Source organism: Culex quinquefasciatus, chromosome 3, assembly GCF_015732765.1.
Source record: "Culex quinquefasciatus strain JHB chromosome 3, VPISU_Cqui_1.0_pri_paternal, whole genome shotgun sequence".
NCBI classification, from domain to species: Eukaryota; Metazoa; Arthropoda; class Insecta; order Diptera; family Culicidae; genus Culex; species Culex quinquefasciatus.
In genome coordinates this window covers 9,938,847-9,959,540 of record NC_051863.1, presented here as the reverse complement: position 1 = coordinate 9,959,540, position 20,694 = coordinate 9,938,847, and the positions used below count along the sequence as shown (strand labels likewise).

Sequence of the window (20,694 nt, the reverse complement as noted above, 5' to 3'; positions counted from 1 at the left end):
TGTGTCGTCGGCGAAGAAAGCGTACGAAACACCATCAACCATTAGAACGTCGGCTGAGAAGACATTGTACAGGGTTGGACTGAGCACAGATCCTTGAGGCACTCCGAATGGGATTCCATGAATTGGTGACAAAGAGCCATTCACGGTGACCTGGAAGCTTCTTTCTCTGAGAAACGATTGAATGAGTTTGACCAGATACATCGGAAATCTAGCGACGATGAGCTTGTGGATAATGGCATCTTGCCATACCGAATCATATGCTTTCTCAACATCTAGCATGACCATTCCAGTGGACTTTTCGTTAAAAATCCTTTTTAATCGCCTGCGTGATCCTCACGAGCTGGTGGTTTGTAGAGTGCCCTTTGCGAAAGCCGAATTGCTCATCCGGGATGATCAGGTTGTTGTCCAGGTGTCGATTAAGACGGGCCAAAATGACTCGTTCTAAAACCTTACTCAATGTGCTCAGTAAACTGATCGGCCGGTAGCTTCCTGGTTGGGTGATGTCCTTGTTTGGTTTGGGTACTCCTACTACTAGTGCTTGCTTCCAGACGTCGGGGAAGTAGTGCAGCTTCAGGCAGGCATTGATGATCTTCGTGAGAACGACGAGTCCTTTCCGTGGCAGCTGTTTGATCACTATGTTCCGCAATCCATCAAAACCGGGAGCTTTTTTGTTCTTCAGACTGCGCACGATGGTCTTGATCTCATTCGGCTTGGTGTACGTTGACCAGTCGTCGTTCGTTCCTCTCGCCGCAGCTGTTAACTCCAGCGACCTATTCACAGCAGCGTTGATTTCAGGATCAGCAGGGAGTGGGTTGAGATGGGCTTTAGCAAAGCTTTCGCCCAAAACCTTAGCCTTTTCTGCCGGAGAGATCGCAAGAGTGTCGCCAACTCTGAACGGCGGGTTGTGTTTCACCGTGTTCCTAACCAGCTTAGAGATTCTCCAGAACTGCTTGTGGCCGTTAGAAAGCTCTTGAATTGTGTTCCCAAAGTTTTTGAATCTCAACTTGCTGCATTCATTCTGGATCCTTAGGTTGAGCGACTGGACGATCATTCCCAAGAGGGAGTCGCGAGTCCGGATGAACTGGCGCCTTCTTGTGTTTCTTAACGTGATCAGCAGCTTGATGTTCTGTGGGAGTTTCACTTTTTGGGGGTCTCGTTCGAACCACGGGACAGCCACATCTTCAGCTTCGAGCAGTGCTGCTGTATACATCTGGATTGCTGCGTCTACTTCAGATGTTGATGAGAGGTTGTTGAACTCATCGGATGTTGGGTCAAGCCTTCTGTCGATTTCCTGTCGGAACCGTGTCCAATCGGCCCGGTCGTAGCAACGAAACCGTTGTGTAGGAGTACTCGGGGCCAACTCGCAGTCTATCTCAAACGTTACTGGAAGGTGGTCAGAGGACAGCTCCTGGTGTACGACTGGGATCGACATTTCGACCTGGTTGTTGGATATGACCAAGTCGATCGTCGAAGGCCGTGCAGATCCTCTGGGGACGTACGTCGGGGCTTCAGGAGCATGTACGTAAAAAGTGGATGTTGGGAGCATGTTTGCGAGGATATTTCCAGTTTGATTTGCCCGTAGGCAGTGCCAGGATCTGTGCCTTGAGTTTAGGTCGCCTACTATGAAGTAGGCCTCGTTCGTCTTGGTGAGTTCCCTAATGTCCCTCTTGAAGTTGACCCTGTCCTCTTTCGTGCGACCTCCGGGGAAGTACGCCGCTATGATGTTCAACGAAACGCCGCCAGCTTGCACTCGAACTCCAACTGCTTCAATCACTTTCGTTTTCAGGTCGCCCATCGGTTTGAAGTTGATTCCGTGCTTGACGAGGATCGCAACCCCACCACCCCTTTCCGCTGCTTCTGTCGGTCGATCAAACCTCTCCACGGAATACCCATCAACAAATAGGGAGATTTTTTGTTCGAGCCACGTTTCGGTTATTACCGCAACATCAATTTTCTCCTCCACGATGAACTCGGCTAGTTCCATCGTTTTATTTCGAACGGATCGTGCGTTCCAGTTTAGCAGTTTGAGCTTACGTGAATTAGCGAACGAAAATGTACTTAACCATCAGTTCATGCAAAGCAAAGAACTGCTCTTCTCTTGTTGTACACTTTTTAAGATCGCTGTACATTTCCCTCGCTAGGGAAAGGAATTCTGACATGGTAAAGAGGTCGTCTTCAGCTGTGATCTGGGGATTGCCGGCGGTTGAACCGGAGGCAGCACCAGTAGCAGCACTAGCGGCAGCACCGAGAGCAGCGCCTGCGGTTGCCCCGGCGAACGACACGTTCGGGTTGACAAGTGTAGAAGTAAACGTGCGCAGCTGCGTGCGTGGCGTAGGCCTTTTCTCGGAGGTTCGAGCAGCTTTCTTCTCCTGGTTCTTAAGAAACGTCTGGCGAGCAGTGCAGTCCTTGAAGTTGGCAGTGTGGTTCTGATTGCAGTTTGCACATTTCACCATTTGACGCACCGCTTCCGGAGCTTTCTCCAGCTCAGCTTTCGTTGGCAGCTGACACTCGTTCGAGCCGTGACTTTCTCCACACTTCACACATCTTACCGGCATGTTGCAGTGACGACTTCCGTGGCCAAACTTTTGGCATCGAAAGCACTGGATGACATCCGTCTTCTTGCGAGTGTAGTATCGCCACCACACCACGACGTTGAAGATAGCCTTGATCTCGCGAAGCTCGGTCAGCTTTACGGAACCCTTCGTGAAGTTCAGCAGGTACAAGGCGCTGTCTCTGTCTTTGGATTTGGAGAGGATCTTCAGCTCTCGGGGGTGCACACCGCACATTCCCAGCTCAGCTTCCAGCTCATCCAGTTCCAATGCTGGCAGTCCCGACAAAACGATTTTCAGCGCCGTCTCATCGGGAGTGGAGTGCGAGAAGAACTCTGCGTTGATGTTTTTCAGCTCTTTGGTGACGAGGTTGTAAAGCTCAGAGCACGAGATCTTGATCTGGACAGCGTTCGTGAGGTTCCGAAGGCGGAACTTATCGGCATCACCGAGGCGGGAAACAAGTCTGTTGATTTCCATGACGGACTTGTTCCGCACTGTAATCGGAGGACATCGAGATTTTTTGACGCTTGTCTTCTTCGGTTTTGGTGACCCAGCCACAACGCTCACGTCACCAATGTTGTCATCAAAGTCGTCCATGGGAAGAATTCCAAACTCGTTCTCGTTGGAAACTGGAACCGCGGGCTGGGTAAACCCCTGGCTGGCAGAGGAATTAGCTTGGTTGCCTGCCTTCCGCAGGTCAGATAGCGAAACTCCGCGGCGAAGGGAAGTGTTTTTGCTGATCCCAGCGAGGGAACCATTCGCACTTTTGTTCAAAGTGAGGTTAGCTTTCAGCTTCTCCTTGTTGTAGTCAAAGCGCTCCAACGTGTATCTTTTTATTCCCGGAGGGCCGTCAACCGGCACCACGGGCTTTTTCTTTCCCATTTACGGAGTGGGAACCGCGCGAGTTAACCGTCCCGCGAATAACTTGATAGCGAAACGATAAGGATTAGAACCCAAGAGCAACTTTGCTACGATGTTGATTGAGCAAGAGCTGTCAACAAACTGCACTAGTTGAGTAGAACGTACGGAAAATCATTTTTTTTACATTACAGGATTTTTTAAAAGCATGTTCTATCAAAGTCTCAGTCAAGACCTGGAATAAGATGATTATGAGACGTTTTACTATCCCATCCGATAGAAGGCCAGGAGGATAAGGCGGGAATCGAACGAGGCTTTGCTATAACCTCAAATATTAGGAATTTCTCACCCAAAAAAATGGTTGCGAAAACTGTTTATGAAAAAGTCAACCAAAACAATTTCTAAATTAATTAAAAAAAAAAACAATCTATTGACAATTTTAGTAATCATCGAAACTTAGCAACACATTTCATTAAAAAACATGAACTTGAGGCATGGAAGCACTCACAATTTCTAAAATATGAGAAAAATAAAACATTCAAAAATTTAAAAGATACTAAGATGTTCCCTGGTTTAAATAGGAAAAAAAAGGAATGGCAGAAAGTTTGAAATAACTATTTTTTTATTCATATTCAATGTTTTTCAAGAAGCGCCCGAGAACTGCTTTATTCTTTAAAAAAAAATAAAAAAATATCAAAATGTTGAGGAGTTCATGCAAAGTATATTTTTATTTAGATTAAATTTTTATGTTGTGTATTTTGATATTCGATTCTAAAATTGCATGCTGATTTATTAATTTGTAAGTATTCAGTTATAACTAAAAATCCAGTTTCATAAAACAAAATCATCCTTTAGAGGTAAAACAAATAAAAAGACTAAATCTTCAAACATATTTCTAATGGCCTAAAGTAAAAAATATGTGGAATAATTTTTCATCATTATTACATTCTTTTTTTTTTTCTTTAATTTTTCTTTTTATTTTAAAGTCAAATTTGACAAGTGCTCTAAACGTCAAATTTGCATGGAAGAAAGTGTTTTAAAATGCATTTTACACTAGTTCAGTTGTTTTGCAATCATTGGTTTTCAATAACCATCGAAAATTTTCAAAAATTCAAGAGGTTTTTAAATCAACCCAAACATGCTAAAAATGATTCTAAACGCAGGGGAATGCATTTTAAATTAATTTCATTGAAATATTGAAGTTTTTTGAAAAAAATATTTTTTTAAGCCAAGCCAAATACAGTAGTTGTTCGGTAACTGGGCGTTGTTCAACTAGGCTACTTTTTAACTGGGCGCTCGGTAACTGGGCCATAGGCCCAGTTAAAAAGCAGACAAACGTCAAAAAATCAAAACAAACCGAAATGAATGATGGGTATATGGATGCAACAATCATATTCAGTAAATAAAAAAAAGTTGGAAAAGCAACTTCAACCGGCTGTATCTTGGCGAAAACTCAACCGATTAACCCCTCGGTGATTTCGGTTTGTTTTGGTTTTTTTACGTTTGTCTGCTAAAAACTCGGCTAAGGCCCAGTTATCGAGCGCCCAGTTAAAAAGCAACCCAGTTAAACAACGCCCAGTTACCAAACAACTACTGTACAACTTTTTTTGCATATTTTTTTAAATCTCTTCAAAATTTCTCCAAAAAATCTTAAGGCAAAAAAATAACACCAAAATATGCTTTATAGAAAGAAAAAAATAGTACAATCAATTGTTAACTTTGAAGAATAAATTGTGCAACGTTTATTCATGCATTTTTAAGGCTTTTTTATATGTACAAATTTAGAATTTGGAGACGAGATTAAAAAATTCACAGAACTATCGTTTTCTAATATTTCGCGCGTGTGAGAGAAGAGACTACGTATAGTATTCTTTCATGATCATAATAGATTTATATTTTTTGCAACATTAGAGAGAAGTACTATATCTGGAGCAACTTTTGAAAATGGCGCAAAAGCATTGGCCAGCCTCAACAGTTTTGCGAAATCCCAGGAAAACTTTTTGTCAAGCTTCTGTGAAGTTTACCAGGGCAGCTGCAAAAGTTTCACTCCATATTTAAATTATTGATAGATAACTTGTTGTTTTACACATCGAATTATGTGACAAAAGTGAATTGGTGAAAATGTTCCTGCTTTCAAAATTGTAAATCCACTTTTTCTCGTGTTGATCCAGATTTGTTCTTTAGAAAACTACAACATATAACCAATTTCTTATTTTCGTTAGGGTTTAGCGAATCGAAACACACCAGAATAGCAAACCAAACAACACAACGCAAACACGCACATGATAAGCAGAAGAGTGATAAGCTTGTGGTGCAGGAGAAACGGTTCAGCAAACAAAGAGGCAACAGATGAAGGCGAAAGTATAAAACATACAACAATTTACAGTAAGGAAAGTAAAAATCAAACAGTAGATTGTGCAAGTCGCAGAATCTGTCTCAAGCTGGAAACAAAAGGGGGAACACTCGGAAAGTGACCAGCGACGGATGCAACAACTGTTTTTTAGCAATACTTTGGTCGACACTTCTTGGGGGAGCTTGCGATTTCGTTAGGATTTTTCCACCACCCGGGGGTCATTTCGAGACATTACCGTGATTTCCTTGTCCTTTCATCCGCTGCAAAAAAGTAAGAGAGAAAGATTTTGATTAAATTTACATGTTTGTGGAGGACGTCTTGATGGCAAATTACCTGATCTGACACGGTTGACATTGGTGGATGCTGCGTCTTGTCCGGCTCCTGGGTGTCAACAAATAACAAAACACAAAATTTACTGTCCCCCTGGGCGACGTCGACTGACTGTCAAACACTGTCCTGAACCCGAAGTAGGCCGCGGATTGTTTTTTTTTTTTCGCTAGACTGCTGCTTCTGCTTCAAGTTGTTGTTGTTTTCGTTTCGATCTTCTTTATCTTGTTGGTTTTTTCTTTGCTTCTTTTTCGCACAAACGCGCACACACACACACACGCACAGAGCAAAAAAACGGAACGACGAAGTAATTTCCTTGTTTGCTTGGATCTGCTGCTTTCTTCGTTTTCTTCCTGATTTTTTTTTCTCTCTCCCTCTGCCGCGATGAGGTGCTTTCCCGGACCGGACCCAAGGGTTGCTTCGGTTCTCGCGGTCCCGCGAAAAGCGTCGGAAAATCCGGAACAAACTTTTCCACAAAGAAAGCGTCCGCTAGCGCAAAAAGAAACCCCGTTTTTCCACACACAATCGCCAAACGATTCTTCTTCTACTTTTTCGCTTTCTTCGATTTGGAACAACTAAAAAAGAGAACCGGAACCCGCTTTCCGGGGGGGATGGGGTCGCAATCGGACGCGGAACTTGCCGGAAGTACACACCGAAACACCGACCAGGCCAAAACTAAACCAGAAAACGCAAAAAACTCGGTCCCAATTTGGCTCAGCACTTTTCAAAACCGAAAACTTTTTTCTTCTTCTCTTCTCACCACTTCCAAGTCCATCAAAATCACTGCCTGCCAGCTCGGAACACGATCGACTCAGCTTTGCTGTTGGTTGGTTGGCTGCTGCTGCTTCGGCTTCAAGAGTGTGCACACGAGCGAAAGAGACGGACTGCGACACACACAATATGGCGGCGGCTTTCTTGCGCGGTTTGCTGCCGGTTGCCGGAGAGGGATGGAACGATGACGGTGGAAAAAAACGCCGTTTGTTTTGGTTAGGTTGGCAGCGAGAGTTTTGACAGATTGGAGTGTCAAAAGTATCGACGATAGTGTAGCCACTGCAGCAGAAGCTAAACACTCTTGTTAGGAGTTGTTCAAATTGGAGTAAATTACAAAAAAAAAAATACTTTAATCTTATTTAGCATATTTTTCATTTAAATTTTTTATTAAATAATGAAAAACAATTCAACAATCACTCATTATTAAAGCTTTCACACCTCTGAGTGCCACAGAAGTTGGTTTGTTTGCATCGAAAATCTGCTTTATCTTTCTCGCGACTTCAATATAGCTGGTTTTTAATGCCGTTCAAGAGCCAAACGACATGCGACACCTAGTGTTGAGTAGCAGAACAGAGCGAAGAATGTCGATTGAAATTTCCGCCCTTTGAGGTTATGTATGCGAATTCTGTTTTGTTAAAATCCAGCGTTCAAAACAACTTTTGAGCAAAAATTTGAGCTGATACTTTGTTAACTTTTGATGCTCTATCATTTTAAACAATATTATTTTTTCAAAATTATTTTTTTTCAAATTTTTTTTTATTGCTTTAATTTTTAGAGGGCAAAGAGTTAACAATCGTACTACTTGATTTTTTCTCAAAAGTTGTTCTATGAGCTGTAAATTCAATTTTAAGTTTGCATTCCTATGTAACCGAACAGCGAAAATCTGAATCGTCATTCTTCGATGCTATGCGCCATCTGTCGGAATTTTTGAGCTTTTGATCGCGAAATGCCTATACCGCCCGATGATAGTTAACATATTTTGCAGGGACAGCGACAGTTCGAGCTCGTACTTTGTTTGCATTAGGACACTGTGACGAGGAGTTTTGAGTTAAATTATATGTTTTCACTGAGGCTACGAAAGCCTTATATCATTTTTATATTTGGGTAATTTCACTCAATGGAGCACCGGATTCGAGTGGTAGAAATCATCTCGGAAATCATAGTTCTCCCATAAGGAATACATTGTAGAAAAAAGCAAAAACTGCTCGAATGGAAATGCTCCATTTTCGTTGAATTCTGTGTGAAGATTACTCAATTCTGACAGATGACACGGTTAACCAGTTTTAACGAGAACCAGAAAAACTTTTAGAGTGCACGTGTTGTAAACGCTCCGTTCACATCTGCAATCGTTTATCGAATGGCGCTCTTCCAAACAAGATTCCCTTTCCTCTCCCTTTTCTTTTCTCTCTTTTTGTTTTTCTTTCCAGACCGATTAACTTCGCATCAACGTGTACAATCGTTTCTACCGTGTGAACGTGGCTGTGAAATATTTCACAGCCCTTCAGTAATATCTTTTTTTCCTTGTTTCGGTTTAGGTTGACAGTTCGCAATCGAAGCAACCCTTCGTTTTCTGTTTTGCCTTAGCTTGACAGTTCTCGATCGAAGGAACCCGTTGACCTCAAATTTTGTTTATATTTACAAAGTCCCGTTACTACAGCACGTAAATGTTTAAATTTTTAGACTATTATATGTTGAGATTTTTTTCGTTTTCAGATATTTAGATACACAGCTAGATACAGAGCGAATTTATGAATTGTTAAACTAATGTTTAACTTTTCGACCGTATGACCCCTAACCTACGCAAAGTGTTTTAGAATTTCGTTTAGCCAATATAGCGTTGACAAAATATTGAAAAATCTAGTGAAAAATGCATTTTTTTTAATTAACAGGCAATCAACAATTCAATTTTTATAAAAATGGGGTTGCAAAACTCGAATTTAATGTTAAAAACAAGAAAAAGAAAAAAACGATTCTTTCTGTTCGTAATTTGGTATTCAAAGTCCCACACAAACCTTCGAATAATCGAGAACTTCGGTTAATCGACGCTTCCGATGATTGAGTCTGGATTGTATTTAAAAAAAAAACTTCATTTTTTGTTTTTTAACTGATTAATTAGTATATCATATATAAAAATTAGATTGTTTATTACTTGATTTTTTTTTAAATTTTGTAATTATTCTCAATTTTGAATTTATTGAAAATTTGGAAACTTCTGATTGTTTTTGATTATTGAAATTTTTATCTTTATTTTTCTTTATTTTTTATTTTTTAAATTTCTTTTTATTTTTTATTTTTATTTTTTTAAAGGTTTCCATTATTTTTTTTTATTTTTTTGATTTTCTTTATTCTTTTATATTTTTAATGTTTTTGAATATTTTATTTTTTAATTCTTATTATATTTTTACATTTTAAAAGGCTTTAAACTTTTTTAAATTCTTAAATAAAATCGTGCCTGATTCGATTTTGCCGTGTATAGTTCAATTTGATGCGGTAGCAAACAGGCTAAACACCGGGTAGATTTTTAGATTTTTAGATTTTTAGATTTTTAGATTTTTAGATTTTTAGATTTTTAGATTTTTAGATTTTTAGATTTTTAGATTTTTAGATTTTTAGATTTTTAGATTATTAGATTTTTAGATTTTTAGATTTTTAGATTTTTAGATTTTTAGATTTTTAGATTTTTAGATTTTTAAATTTTTAGATTTTTAGATTTCTAGATTTTCTGATTTTTAGATTTTTAGATTTTTAGATTTTTAGATTTTTAGATTTTTAGATTTTCAGATTTTTAGATTTTCAGATTTTCAGATTTTTAGATTTTTAGATTTTTAGATTTTTAGATTTTTAGATTTTTAGATTTTTAGATGTAAAGGTTTCGAAATAGTTATATTAGATGTAAAGGTTTCGAAATAGTTATATTTTAAGATTTGAAGATTTTCGATTTTTTACTCTTACACCTTTTAAACATTTTTGATGTTCAAACCTTTAGGTATATTTAGGTTTATAGATTTCTAGATTTCCAGATCTACAGATTTCTAGATTTCTTGATGTCTTGGTTTTCAGGTTCCAAAATTTTCAGATTTCTATATTTTTTTATTTTTTAAGTTTTATATTCTTATATTTTAAGATTGTAGTTTCATGATTTCCAGGATTTTTTGCCTTTTATGGCATACCCTTCAAAAGGGTACCGAATCTGTACTGATTTTGACAAACCCTTTCGAAAATAGTGACGCCGAGTGAACTTGAAAAAAGGATGAAAAGTAAAAGGGTAGAAATTGTCCTTTTGAGGGATAATTTTGATTTAGAGTGTAGATAAATCCCGATTTTTTCCGATGTTCAAAAAAAGGTAACATTTACCCAAAAATTGGCAACATTCGAATAGAGCTTTATGACGTTTCGCGTACGCACACTAGCGCACCATTTGATTTTGCTGCCTGACAAAATTTAACCTCATTTTATTTTCGTGTACGTACACGCAATACATACGCACGTAGATTGCTCTATAGAGTTATCTACGTGCGCATGTATTGCGTGTACGTACACGAAAAAGATTGAGGTTAAATTTTGTACAGGCCAGCAAAACAAATGGCGTGCTAGTGTGCGTGAGATCGGGCTTAGATAACTCTATAGAGTTATCTAAGGCCGAGATCGGGCTTAGATAACTCTATAGAGTTATCTAAGGCCGAGCTCACGCACACTAGCACACCATTTGTTTTGCTGGGTGGTACAAAATTTAACCTCAATCTTTTTCGTGTACGTACACGCAATACATACGCACGTAGATAACTCTATCGAGAAATTAAAAGTGAGAGTGTGTGCAACATGGAGTTAAACTTTCTGTGCAGTTCCTGTGAAGGTTTCCTTGGCACTTCGAAAAGTTTAACTCCATGTTGCACGCACACACTTTCACTTTTATTTTCTCGATAGCCGTGTACTCATCTTTGTGTGCGATGCAATTTTGCTGCATGGACTTTCGATACTTTTGACAGCTTGACGTCCAGGTTGACGTTTTCTCTCTTCGCTCTCTGGGATTTCGTCGCGTCAAGTTGGCAATCGGCACGCCGTCGACCGATCTTTTCATCATCCGGTCCTTGACAAGTTCAGACGTAAGTTAGCGCGTGTGGCTAAATTTAATTCTGATTAAATTGCATTTTCTTTGAAACTGAAGTGAATTTTAATTAATTTGTTCCCGTTTGTGTCGTTTCAGTTGCTCCGAATCGTGTAAATCCAGCAAAATGGTTACCGCCAAGAAGCAGGTTGGTTAAATTGGATCTCGTCGAAATTGCACGTGGAGTTCTAACAATTTTGTGTTTTCCTTCCCCCCAACAGAAAAAGGCTTTGGATAGCATCAACGCCCGCCTGGCGCTGGTCATGAAGTCCGGCAAGTACTGCCTCGGATACAAGCAAACCCTGAAGACCCTGCGCCAGGGCAAGGCCAAGCTGATCATCATCGCCAACAATACTCCCCACCTCAGGTAAAGTGTCCGCCGATTACTGAGAAGTAGTCTTTCCGCCCGGAACATGTCCGCTTTTGGAACCACATATGGAGTAGCCCTTCGAGCGCGCCACTGAGAAGTATGTGTTCCGTTCCGGATGCTTTTTCTCTACGGGAATGGCTATGGAGTAATCGCTCTCGTGGTCGTCGTCGTCGTCGGGGATGGTGCGTGTGGTTCCAAGGGTTTGCAACGGACGGATCCGGTAAGTTGGTCGCCGTAATCGCTAACCCTTTTTGGTTCTTTCCCCCACATCTATAAAAAAAAACAACAGGAAGTCCGAGATCGAGTACTACGCGATGCTGGCCAAGACCGGCGTGCACCACTACAACGGCAACAACATCGAGCTGGGCACGGCCTGCGGCAAGTACTTCCGCGTGTGCACCCTGTCCATCACCGATGCTGGAGATTCGGACATCATCCGTACCCTGCCGGAGGCCCAGGCCGCTGGTACCCAGTAAGGGAGTGGGATCTTTCCTTTTCGTTTATTGATATTCAATAAATGTGTGTAAATGTTGCGCAAGAAACAGTTCAAGAACACCTTTGAAATGTGTAAAAAAAGAGCATTAATAAACTGTAAGATCACTTGAAACCATCGAGAGATCTTTCTTTCCCAAAAGATGACTGTTGTTGTGAAATATCCGAAATTCAAAAAAAAAACTTGCAATGTAGCTAACTAGCTGTTTCAAACGAGAATGAAATAAAAACATCACAGAATTTAGAAAATTTACCCCTTTTTTGTTCATTGGAGTAAGATTAAATTTTAATCGATTCGATGTAAAAGTACATTTTCTCAGCAAATTTATTCTAGATGAAACAAGCTACAAATCGTTTTTTAATTCGCAATTTTCAGTGTAAGAACGGGCCTTGACCGATCTTATGCACTAGGTTCCCGACGAACACGCATTGCCCTTACACCTACATCTCACCCTTGCTCTGAGTCAGTACGAGCAGCACGCTAGAACACGCTTTGAGTGTTCGTGCCAGGCATGCACACCTTCTTTTCCGGTTACGCATTTTAACTCGGCCGGGGGTGGTACATTACGTAGGGTTTTATGTAAGTATAAGCGCCTAACCATTTAAAGTGTGCCTAACAACTTTCATTAATGCAAAGACTGTTTTATTTTTAGTTTGAATTCAAAAACTTATTGTTATTTACTGTGTATTGTATTCTTCTGAAATCTTCCCTATTGTTGAGTCGTGTTTATCTGTTGCTATTTCTTTTGTCGCGGTGTTTTGTTATAATTTTTGGTCCTAAGGGACCATCCATAAACCACGTGGACACTTTTTTGGGAATCTGTTACCCCCCCCCCCTCCCCCCCCCCTTCGTGGACAATTGTCCATACAAAAAAATCTTTTTGTATGGATCGTGGACAATCGCCATACCCCCTAAAGTGTCCACGTGGTTTGTGGATGGTCCCTAAGCATGTTATAAAAGTTTACCAAAAGTACAATAGTAATATTTGTGTTAATTCTTTAATCATTCCAAAAATTGAGTAAGGGCTCGAACCTCATTTGTTTTAAAGAAAAGGGTGAAGATTGAAAACAATGGACAGTGAAAGAAATATACTATTGAAGAATCAATAGTAAAAGAAAGATAGTAAGAAATTAACAATAGTTAATAAATAGAGGTAACAAATAAGCTTAGATTGTATTAAGTGCAATTTATAGGGCATATGAAAAATTATTCAAATAGATAAATAAAGATAAACAAAATGGACATCGCTACCAAATTAAGGGAAAACAGACAGTTTGTTACAGCAGCTTCAATTAGTAAATAGAGTGGAAAAGCGTTGAGAATTGAGAGAATTATGAAAGTAAAATCGAAAACAAATGGACGATAATAAAAAGAAGGCGTGTTAGAGAATCAGTGAAACAAAATAAATAGAATAAAGATGTTAGATAAAAACAGAAAGAAGAGAAACCCCGTTGTGCGATGTTTCAGGTACATCCACAGCAGTTGACTCAACATACTGCGAATCAAAACAATACCGTCTACAATCACAAATAACTTCCCTTTCCCACATTGTCGCGCCCCTTTCTTTTAGCCGTCTCGACTTTGACCCGCGGTGGTCAAAGGTTTACGATCCGTTTCCACAGGCCACCAGCTAGGTCATCATGAAAACCAAGCCAACGTGGAGGTAAGAAAATAGGACACTTGCAAGGAACCAGAGCTATACTGTCTCGATCAAGAAATGATCTAACAGGACTGCGGACGTAGTCAGTGACGCTCCTTCCAGGATGTTCCTCGCCTGAGCGTCAACTGAAGAGGTATCATCAGAATCATTCGCACTTGGCCTGCTTTCTCAGCAAATTTATTCTAGATGAAACAAGCTTGAAATTATTTCCGGATGAATATTTTGCGGCTGAGTGGTTCTCTACGTTTTCGCAAATCGACCTTTCTTTGTTTTGCTTTGCTTTGTTTGTATTTGCTTGAAACTAAGTCCATTTCTGGAGTTTTTTTTTGACTCAAGGCGGTTTCAAAAACACCCAAAAAGCAAAAATTGAAAATTTGGTTTATTGGAAAATTTGGCGTTTTTTAATTACAAAAATTTTGGTACCCAGCCATCTATAGGTCATCGCTGAAATTTTAATGTTATCGCAGTTTTAATGAAAAAAGATGATTTTTTGCCGATTTCGTCACTCTCCGGTTTTTGCGCGGAGGTGGCGCGTCTAAAACCACGGATTTTATTTTCAAAAAATTTTATCTCGGAATCCTGTTAATGAACTCCTCCCATTTTTTAGTATGTTATGTAAAAATGTCCGCGGAATCTGATAAAAATATTTCCAGGCAAAGGCTCTTTGGTCCAGACACTGTCAAAACGGCATTTCAAAGTATCATACGCCCATTTCAAATGTTAGGCTAAATTTTTGAAATTTGTTACTAGTTTTCTTTGAAAGGCCAACTTATCACCTTTCATTTGCGAATAAGACAATTGAAATCGGTTAAAATGGCGAGGAGTTATGATTTTTCGAAAAAAAAGTGGTTTTTGCGAAAATCGACGAAAATAGCCATTTTTCGAACCACCCTAACACGGTGTAGATCACCCTAATGGCCAAACAAAAATATACGGGTCTAACTATTTTGGCAAAGGAACCCCCAGAAAATTTTTGAGCCCAATCCGAGCACTTTAGTTTTTTTCCATGCTGTTTTCGTGGGGAATTGCTGCATGAGCAGTTCTCTACGAAATCGTTTTTTTTTCTTAAATTTTGTTTTTTTGTATTTTTTAATCCGCCTGAAACTTTTTTGGTGCCTTCGGTATGCCCAAAGAAGCCAGTTTGCATCATTAGTTTGTCCATACAATTTTCCATACAAATTTGGCAGCTGGCCATACAAAAAGGATATGTGAAAATTCAAAAATCTGTATCTTTTGAAGGAATTTTTTGATCGATTTGGTGTCTTCGGCAGAGTTGTAGGTATGGATATGGACTACACTGAAAAAAATGATACACGGTAAACAAAATTTGGTGATTTTTTATTTAACTTTTTGTCAAAAAAAACCCTATTTTTATTTTTTTATGTTTTGGAGGAAATCAAATGCCAACTTTTCAGAAATTTCCAGGTTGTGCAAAAAATCTTTGAGCGAGTTATGAATTTTTGAATCAATACTGATTTTTTTCAAAAAATCGAAAAATTGGTTGCAAAAATTTTTCAACTTCATTTTTCGATGTAAAATCAAATTTGCAATCAAAAAGTACTTCATTGAAATTTTGATAAAGTGTACCGTTTTCAAGTTAAATCCATTTTTAGGTGACTTTTTTGAAAAAAGTCGCAGTTTTTCATTTTTTTAAATTAGTGCACATGTTTGCCCACCTTTGAAAAAATATTTTTGAAAAGCTGAGAAAATTTTCTATATTTTGCATTTTTAAATTTTGTTGATACGGCCCTTCGTTGCTGAGATATTGCCATGCAAAGGTTTAAAAACAGGAAAATTGATGTTTTCTAAGTCCCACCTAAACAACACACCATTTTTTAATGTCGATATCTCAGCAACTAATGGTCCGATTTTCAATGTTAATATATAAAAATATCTTGAAATTTTCCGATCTTTTCGAAAAAAAATATTTTCAATTTTTTAAACCAAGACTAACATTTTAAAAGGGCGTATTATTGAATTTTTGGCCCTTTTGAAATGTTAGTCTTGGTTTAAAAAATTGAAAACATTTTTTTCGAAAAAATTGGAATATTTGTATATATAAAATTCCACGAATGTTTCATATTTTAACATTGAAAATCGAACCATTAGTTGCTGAGATATCGACATTAGAAAATGGTGTGTTGTTTGGGTGGGACTTAGAAAACTGCAATTTTCCTGTTTTTAAAGTACAAAATATAGAGAATTTTCTCAGCTTTTCAAAAATATTTTTTTCAAAAGTGGGCAAATATGTGCACTAAAAAAAATTAAAAACTTCGACTATTTTCAAAAAAGTCACCTGGAAATAGATTTAACTTGAAAATGGAACACTTTGTTAAAATTTTACTAAAGTACTTTTTGATTGCAAATTTGATTTTACATCGAAAAATGAAGTTGAAAAATTTTTACAACCAATTTTTCGATTTTTTTAAAAAAATAGTATTGATTCAAAAATTTATAACTCGCTCAAAGATTTTTTGCACAACCTGGAAATTTCTGAAAAGTTGGCATTTGATGTCCTCTAAAACATATCAAAAAATGAAAAAAAGTGTTTTTTTTTGCAAATCAAGTTTTAGTGACAAAAAGTTATATTAAAAATCACAATTTTTTTTTACCGTGTATCATTTTTTTCAGAGTAGTCCATATCCATACCTACAACTTTGCCGAAGACACCAAATCGATCAAAAAATTCCTTCAAAAGATACAGATTTTTGAATTTTCACATATCATCACAGCTGCCAAATTTGTATGGAAAATTATATGGACGAACTAATGATGCAAAATGGCTTCTTTGGGCATACCGAAGGCACCAGAAAAGTTTCAGTCGGATTAAAAAATACAAAAAAATCGAATGACCGAAATCTGAGAGAACTGCTCATATAAAGAAAATAAAAAAATAAAAAAGCATTCAATTTGGAAATAAAAAAAAACTAATCATCCGTAATTCCCGAAATATTTATTTGAATTTCTGAATTTATATTTATTTGCGATTGATTTTTTTTTGAATTTTGAAATTTAAACAATTGTGATATGTATTTTGATCAGCAATCTCAATCGAGGATTTTAAAAAAAGAGCAATTCTAGCTAAAATCGGGAATTTTTCTGGTACTTTTGTACCCGACCCTCTCCGATTTTAATGAAACTTTTTAGACATGTTATCCTAGGCCTATATAAGCCATTTTTGTGTATATGGAGCCAATTGTACTCAAAAATGACGTTTGAGAAGGGCGTAAGTTATTTAAATATTTTTTTATTTTGTAATTTTAAAAATAACTGCATCTCGAAGCCGTTGCATCGTATCAAAAAGTGGTCAAAGACGCAGAAAATTTGATGTGTTTTCTGGAAAAAAAATACACTGAAAGAAAAATACACGCCAATTTTATGAGAATTTTAAATTTTTAAGTTTAAAAGTTATTATGTCTCTCTTAACAAAATACAAAAATCATTGACTACAACTGTTTGTTGAAAAGAAGAGAGAACATTAACTTTTTAAAATATTTGCAACGGATTTAATATGAAAATTCAACAAAATCAAACGCGAAAAAAATAAATATTCAGAAATTGCAATACATATTTTGGGGAATTACGGATGTTTAGTATTTTTTTTATTTTCAAATTGAATATTATTTTTTTTTAAATTTTGTCTATGTATTTTGTTTAACAATTGTTTTGCCTTCCTCACGTTACTGAGGAAAGGCTATAAAATCACTCGAAAAATGAACTTCTCAATTAGACCTCGTAGACCCACCTTCAGCAAAGCAAATGTCTGTGTGTGTGGTGGGATGTTGGTCAAAAAATTGTCACTCGATTATCTCGACATTGGCTGAACTGATTTTGTCCGTTTTGGCGTCATTCGATCCGTCTTGGGGTCCCATAAGTCGCTATTAAAAATTATGCAGTTTAGTTGAGAACTTCAAAAGTTATGCTAAAAAACGATTTTAACAAAAGTCCGGATGATTGTAAAAAGGGTGGTTTTTGTAAGAAAACTCGTGATGCTATACATTTTTAGAAAGGTATTTAAAAGACCTTTCTAACGCGTTCAAGACATTGAAGATCTGACAAATCTATCAAAAGTTATAAGCTAAGTTATAAGTTCTAAGTGTTATTTATACGCTTTTTGGAGGCCGGATCTCAGATATGTTGATGAAAACGTTGTCCGGATCTCTCATGCAACCTATCGATGGATAGGTATTCAAAAGAGCTTTCCAACACGTCCAAAACATTGAAGGTTTGACAACCCTATCAAAAGTTATAAACACTTAAGTGTTATTTACGCACTTTTTGCATTTTGGATAGCACCCTTTAAATGTGAGGAAGGCGCCAACCACCTAAGGGTGGATTAAGTAACTTTTTTTTTAATTTTGGAATTTTCAAATAATTGAATTTTTAATTCTGAACGATTGTAATATTTTGATGATCAAGAATCTTGATCAAGAGAGCAGAGGAACAAAAATACCTCAACAATTTGTTTTAGATTTAACATATAAAATATTGTTTTTAAATTAAAATTAAAATTTGTAAATAAAAAGATTGGAATTTAACATTAAATTGGGAAACAAAAAAAAAGAAATATCCGTAATTTTAAAACATGTATTAAAATTTCTGAATTTCTTATTTTTTCAGATTATTTTTTTTAATTTTTGAATATTAGAATTTTTGTTTTATCAATTATTCAAATTTTTGAATTTTCAAATTTAAGCGATCGTAATATTTTGATTGGGAATCTCGAACCATGAGTCGAGAAATTGGTGATCGAGTGCAATGTTCCCCACGACTTATTAATTTTTTTAATGTTTTTCATTATCATTAGCTCAGCTATCGAAAGATTTACCAAAACAAATCCTTAAATATGGAGAATCGCCAAATTGGATTAATATAGATCCAAAGATAGGATTTTTTTTCCTTATTTCCCAAAAAACCTTGAAATCAAGTTTGACCGGACATAACTTAAAATTCAATTGCTATTTATTCAAGATCGATTTTCTATATTTGTAATACAATTAACCGTTGATAAATTAAATTAAAAATCTCTATTCAAGTCTAGATTAGAATTAAAAACTTATCCTAACTTAATTTACCAAAACTACAGCTCAGTTTGAACCTTCACTTCGCCAATGTCGTGATTTTCGTTTTCATCCGCCGAGTTCGCTATCTATTAGAAGGGGAGGGAAAAGAAAATTTTGCTGAAAAGGTGCGGATATGCCAAAAGAAAAAGAGGGGAGCGAGTGGGGCCAGGTTAATTTAATTCAAATTTGTACAACCAACCAACTAACCGCAAGTTGACCTTCGGGGGAACCTTCTCCATTAAAGCGTATTTGATTTTTTTTTCGCTCCTTCGGTGCAATAAGCATGGTGAGAAATGAATAAAAAGTTAGGTTTAAGTTTGTGTTTCTCTGGACGAACGTTGTTTTTATTGAAGTGTGACGAAGTAACGCCACAGTCATGCGTTTGAGAATAAATAAAGCAACCTCCTCACTGCAAGGTTAGAAACATTTGAGCAAACAATAATGAAGTGTAACCCTTAACCTTTTGGAACCCCTGAACCGACATTGAAATCTGGGAATGTTCGCGCCTGTGTGCGATTATTTGACCTTCTGCTTGTCGGTGTCCTTCTTGGCGCCGCCACCTCCGAGGATCTTCCGCCGCTGGGCGAACATGTGCAGGTACATCTGGGGGAAGAGCGGAATGTACAGCGCCATCACGGTCCACAGGAAGTAAAAGTAGGAGAAGGTAAAGTTGGCCGCGTTGGGCATTTCGATGCTCCACTGTTTGGACTCGCGCACGAAGCTCTGGGCCCAGTAGAAGCAGAGCAGCTCGCCGGTCACCCCGATTGGGTAGAGCGCGATGAAGGTCGTGTAGCGGAGGAACACGAGCAGCTTGGGCACGGCGTCGACCAGGTTGAGCGCGTAATAGCCGTACCGGATGATCTCGGTGACGGACCAGGCCAGCAGGGCTAGCGGGAGTCCCGGGGAGGTCTTGCCGGTGGGGGTGGCCATCACGACGCCGCACACCACCATCACGCGGGACAGTACCTGGAAGGTGGTGATGACCGGATTGGACGGAACGATGCGGGTCGCTGCGTGGAGAATCTGCCCGAAAAGAAGATGAAGAGGGTGATGAACCATTACGCACAGTTGTAAAAAAGAGAAAGTTTTTCGACGCTCTCACCTCAAGCACTGCGGCATTTTGGAAGATTTGCACGGTCGTACCCAGGTACTCCCACAGGGTCTTGCCGCTACCCTTGTCGAACGTGTAGTACCCGACCAGCTGGTACAGCATGTACGACCATCTACGGAAAACCCCAATGAATGACCATCAAACAAATCTGGAAGTCATCGCCAAACTCACCCCGCAACCTGGGCTCCGTTGTACAGGATCAGGTACAGCTTGGTCAGCGCGGACGGTTCCTTGGGGGCCATTTCCGGATAGCCTTACGTAATCGCGAGACGACTTTTGACCCTGTCGGGTGGACAAAAAACCCTACGGAAAATATGCAACGTAACTCCAAAGCGGTCGTAGAGAGAAGTAGGCGACGACGAGCAAGTCTGCTTGCGTGCACACAAAACACTTACTACTGAATGTGGTCGGGACAGGGGCAACAACAGCAGCAATCAGTGGAACCAGTCAGAGGTTCATTTGAAATGTAAATAAGAAGGGGAGAAGAGAAGCCCAGGGGGAAAGTTGTGAGTGTGGCAAGTGGAGAAGATGATAAAGGAAAGCTGTCAAAAAGGTGAGGATGAACTCGATAAAGTTCATTTGGAATGAATTTTTTTTTGGTGTATAATTTCAGGCGATTCCAAATGATTTACATCCCAATTACTGACTTCAGATTCAAGTACCTCATAGAAACCAATCGATTTGACGGTTACCAGCAAGTCTTTGAGATGGGCTTGAATGGGCAGCCTTCAAACAACACAACTCTTCCGGCCAAAACAAGGTGCTCGATTCCGATCTGACATTTTCATTCGCAGCTGGGCTCATAACCTCTTGATGATTAAGAAAGACGTCTGATAATTTCTAGGTTTATTTCACTAATCACACAACGGCATTGTTGATACGCTGTGCTTACATGATCGCAGCTTCCGACCAGCCGCTCGATTCTGATGTTACGATCGGACATATTAACGCGTTGCTGGACCCATAACCTCCTGGTGGATGAGCAGAAACATCCGATAACTTCATCAGTGTCTTGCGAACCTTCGTGGTGAACG

The 20,694-nt window shown here is 38.5% G+C and overlaps 3 protein-coding genes across 7 annotated transcripts in view; 1 reads left to right on the top strand and 2 right to left on the bottom strand.

Moving 5' to 3' along the window:
* The window catches only part of LOC6043890 (YTH domain-containing family protein 1), a 34,225-nt gene extending 27,281 nt beyond the window's left edge, over window positions 1–6,944 (bottom strand). For 3 of the 4 annotated variants that reach the window (XM_038260475.1, XM_038260476.1, XM_038260474.1), the window contains exons 1-2: window positions 6,094–6,944; window positions 5,996–6,020 (exon numbers count right to left, since the gene is read on the bottom strand). In XM_038260475.1, coding sequence (XP_038116403.1) covers window positions 5,996–6,020; window positions 6,094–6,114 — 46 coding nt within the window. In that variant the 5' untranslated portion in view covers window positions 6,115–6,944. The remainder of the gene's footprint in view (window positions 1–5,995; window positions 6,021–6,093) is intronic. The other variant, XM_038260477.1, reaches the window with a different exon arrangement.
* A 3,907-nt stretch (window positions 6,945–10,851) lies between these two features.
* On the top strand, window positions 10,852–11,967 carry LOC119770223 (60S ribosomal protein L30). The gene is made up of 4 exons (XM_038264674.1): window positions 10,852–10,961; window positions 11,063–11,111; window positions 11,185–11,330; window positions 11,623–11,967. Exons 2-4 carry the CDS (start codon window positions 11,091–11,093, stop codon window positions 11,807–11,809), a joined length of 354 nt encoding a protein of 117 aa, XP_038120602.1. The 5' UTR covers window positions 10,852–10,961; window positions 11,063–11,090; the 3' UTR covers window positions 11,810–11,967.
* Window positions 11,968–18,859: 6,892 nt separating this feature from the next.
* Window positions 18,860–20,206, bottom strand: LOC6043883 (very-long-chain (3R)-3-hydroxyacyl-CoA dehydratase 2). 2 transcript variants are annotated; one of them, XM_038264994.1, is made up of 4 exons: window positions 20,056–20,206; window positions 19,832–19,963; window positions 19,652–19,772; window positions 18,860–19,572 (listed from the first exon to the last, which is right to left on the bottom strand). In XM_038264994.1, exons 2-4 carry the CDS (start codon window positions 19,900–19,902, stop codon window positions 19,066–19,068), a joined length of 699 nt encoding a protein of 232 aa, XP_038120922.1. In that variant the 5' UTR covers window positions 19,903–19,963; window positions 20,056–20,206; the 3' UTR covers window positions 18,860–19,065. The 2 variants fall into 2 exon arrangements, with proteins under 2 accessions (XP_038120922.1, XP_001861472.1); XM_001861437.2 differs by lacking the exon at window positions 20,056–20,206 and having other exon boundaries at window positions 19,832–20,049.
* Window positions 20,207–20,694: the final 488 nt, after the last annotated feature.

Bases quoted from the DNA above. Each gene is read 5' to 3' on its own strand.
- LOC6043883 (XM_038264994.1), bottom strand. From the start codon at position 19,902: ATGGCCCCCAAGGAACCGTCCGCGCTGACCAAGCTGTACCTGATCCTG. The intron at 19,773-19,831 runs GTGAGTTTGGCG...GGTTTTCCGTAG, and splicing joins AACGGAGCCCAGGTTGCGGG to ATGGTCGTACATGCTGTACC. The intron at 19,573-19,651 runs GTGAGAGCGTCG...CTTTTCGGGCAG, and splicing joins AAAATGCCGCAGTGCTTGAG to ATTCTCCACGCAGCGACCCG.
- LOC119770223 (XM_038264674.1), top strand. From the start codon at position 11,091: ATGGTTACCGCCAAGAAGCAG. The intron at 11,112-11,184 runs GTTGGTTAAATT...TCCCCCCAACAG, and splicing joins TGGTTACCGCCAAGAAGCAG to AAAAAGGCTTTGGATAGCAT. The intron at 11,331-11,622 runs GTAAAGTGTCCG...AAAAAACAACAG, and splicing joins AACAATACTCCCCACCTCAG to GAAGTCCGAGATCGAGTACT.